The 1653-nt window shown below is 45.4% G+C and overlaps 1 protein-coding gene across 1 annotated transcript in view; it reads left to right on the top strand.

The window, feature by feature from the left end:
• LOC117953891 (ATP-dependent RNA helicase A protein-like) overlaps nucleotides 1-1653 on the top strand; it is a 4619-nt gene that overhangs the window by 586 nt on the left and 2380 nt on the right. The window contains exon 3 of the mRNA XM_034887316.1: nucleotides 3-173. Coding sequence (XP_034743207.1) covers nucleotides 3-173 — 171 coding nt within the window. The remainder of the gene's footprint in view (nucleotides 1-2; nucleotides 174-1653) is intronic.

Below are 1653 nucleotides of genomic sequence, written 5' to 3' on the forward strand. Positions count from 1 at the left end.
AGGGTGAGCAGGGTCAGCAGGGTGAGCAGGGTGAGCAGGGTCAGCAGGGTGAGCAGGGTGAGCAGGGTGAGCAGGGTCAGCAGGGTGAGCAGGGTGAGCAGGGTCAGCAGGGTGAGCAGGGTCAGCAAGGTGAGCAGGGTCAGCAGGGTCAGCAGGGTGAGCAGGGTGAGCAGGTCTTTATGAACTTCTATTTATTTGAACATGGGGATCTTTTGGTTGAATGTCTTTCAATTTTGGAAGTTTGTGCTGAGAAGTACATGAACGTATTTATTGTAATTTTAATTATATATATAATATGCATGAATACATGTATATATATTTTTTATTTTAATGTTTTGCATGTTAATAATAATAAACTACTTCAATAAAGGTGAAAAACAGGATTTTCTGACTCTCATAAAAGGACTTATTAGACTTTAACTTATCATTGCACCTTCGATAATGGAGCAGTCCTCAATTCTGGTTTTTCCTGCATCCACTGTGTGTGTGTGTGTGTGTGTGTGTGTGTGTGTGTGTGTGTGTGTGTGTGTGTGTGTGCGGAGCAGCTGAAAATGAAAATGCAATAGGGGGGCCCCCGGGTCTCTTCCAGTGATGCTGGCCTCTGATAGGTCCGGGCCAGTAAGCCACTGCAGACCCTGCGGACTGATAGTTAAGCTAGAACTCGATTCTCATTGGCTACCAGCCATCGTGCCAGGTAGATTGACAGTGTTACCCGCCAATTTGGGGGGGGTGGGCGGGGGTTAATTTCATGCCCTGCCCGTCAGACAAGGGGCTAGGGAGACCGGGTCCTCCATTACTCCCAGGGGTTCCTAGTCCAAAGCCGTAATGCCATTCGGGTTACGGCGCGTCTGACGGACCCGGTTGTGTCAGGACCGGCGGGCTGTGCTGTCTACTGACATGATGATGTCATATCCAGTGACTCTTGGGAGGATCCTGGCCCGGTTGGACCGGTTGGACCGGTTGGTTATTTTGGGAACGTCATTACATTCTTAAGTTCACCGAGGGACACGCTCGCTTTTCACTTCCTGGTAGTGAGACCATGAGGTATGCATAGATCTCTTTATGTGTAATTAACTAAATAAAAGCATAACTGCCGGTTTATTAAGTCCATCTAACGTTGTGTTGCTTATTTATTCATGTGCTGTTCTCTCTGACAATATTCTTATTTCTGTCATTGCTATGTTTTATTTAGTTCTCGCGGCATGTTGGATGGCATCAAGGATGATTCAACTAATAAATGGGCGTAAACAAGACCGCCTTGTGTCTGGGGGGGGGGGGGGGGGGGGGGGGGGGGGAGGGAGACAACTCATGCAACCTGATCCGGTCTATCTACATTTTATCATCACTATTTAAGCTGTTCACATCTTTGTAATCCCAACTTGTATATATTCAGATATTTGTTTTTGTATTTTATCCTAGTATTATTTCATGTATATTGTATCCTAGTATTTCATTATATTTATATATTAATAATAATAATAATGTGGTCTGAGTCATCAGCTGTTATGTAATGTCACTTTTATTACAGAAAACAAACAGTGTGTAATCAGCGTGTTACTATCAGAAAGAGAGAAGATCCTGGATCCACATCAGAGACTCTGGGGGGTACATCCTGGATCCACATCCACACACCAGAGACTTGGGGGGGGGGGG

This window comes from Etheostoma cragini, chromosome 12 (assembly GCF_013103735.1).
Source record: "Etheostoma cragini isolate CJK2018 chromosome 12, CSU_Ecrag_1.0, whole genome shotgun sequence".
In the NCBI taxonomy this organism is placed as follows: Eukaryota; Metazoa; Chordata; class Actinopteri; order Perciformes; family Percidae; genus Etheostoma; species Etheostoma cragini.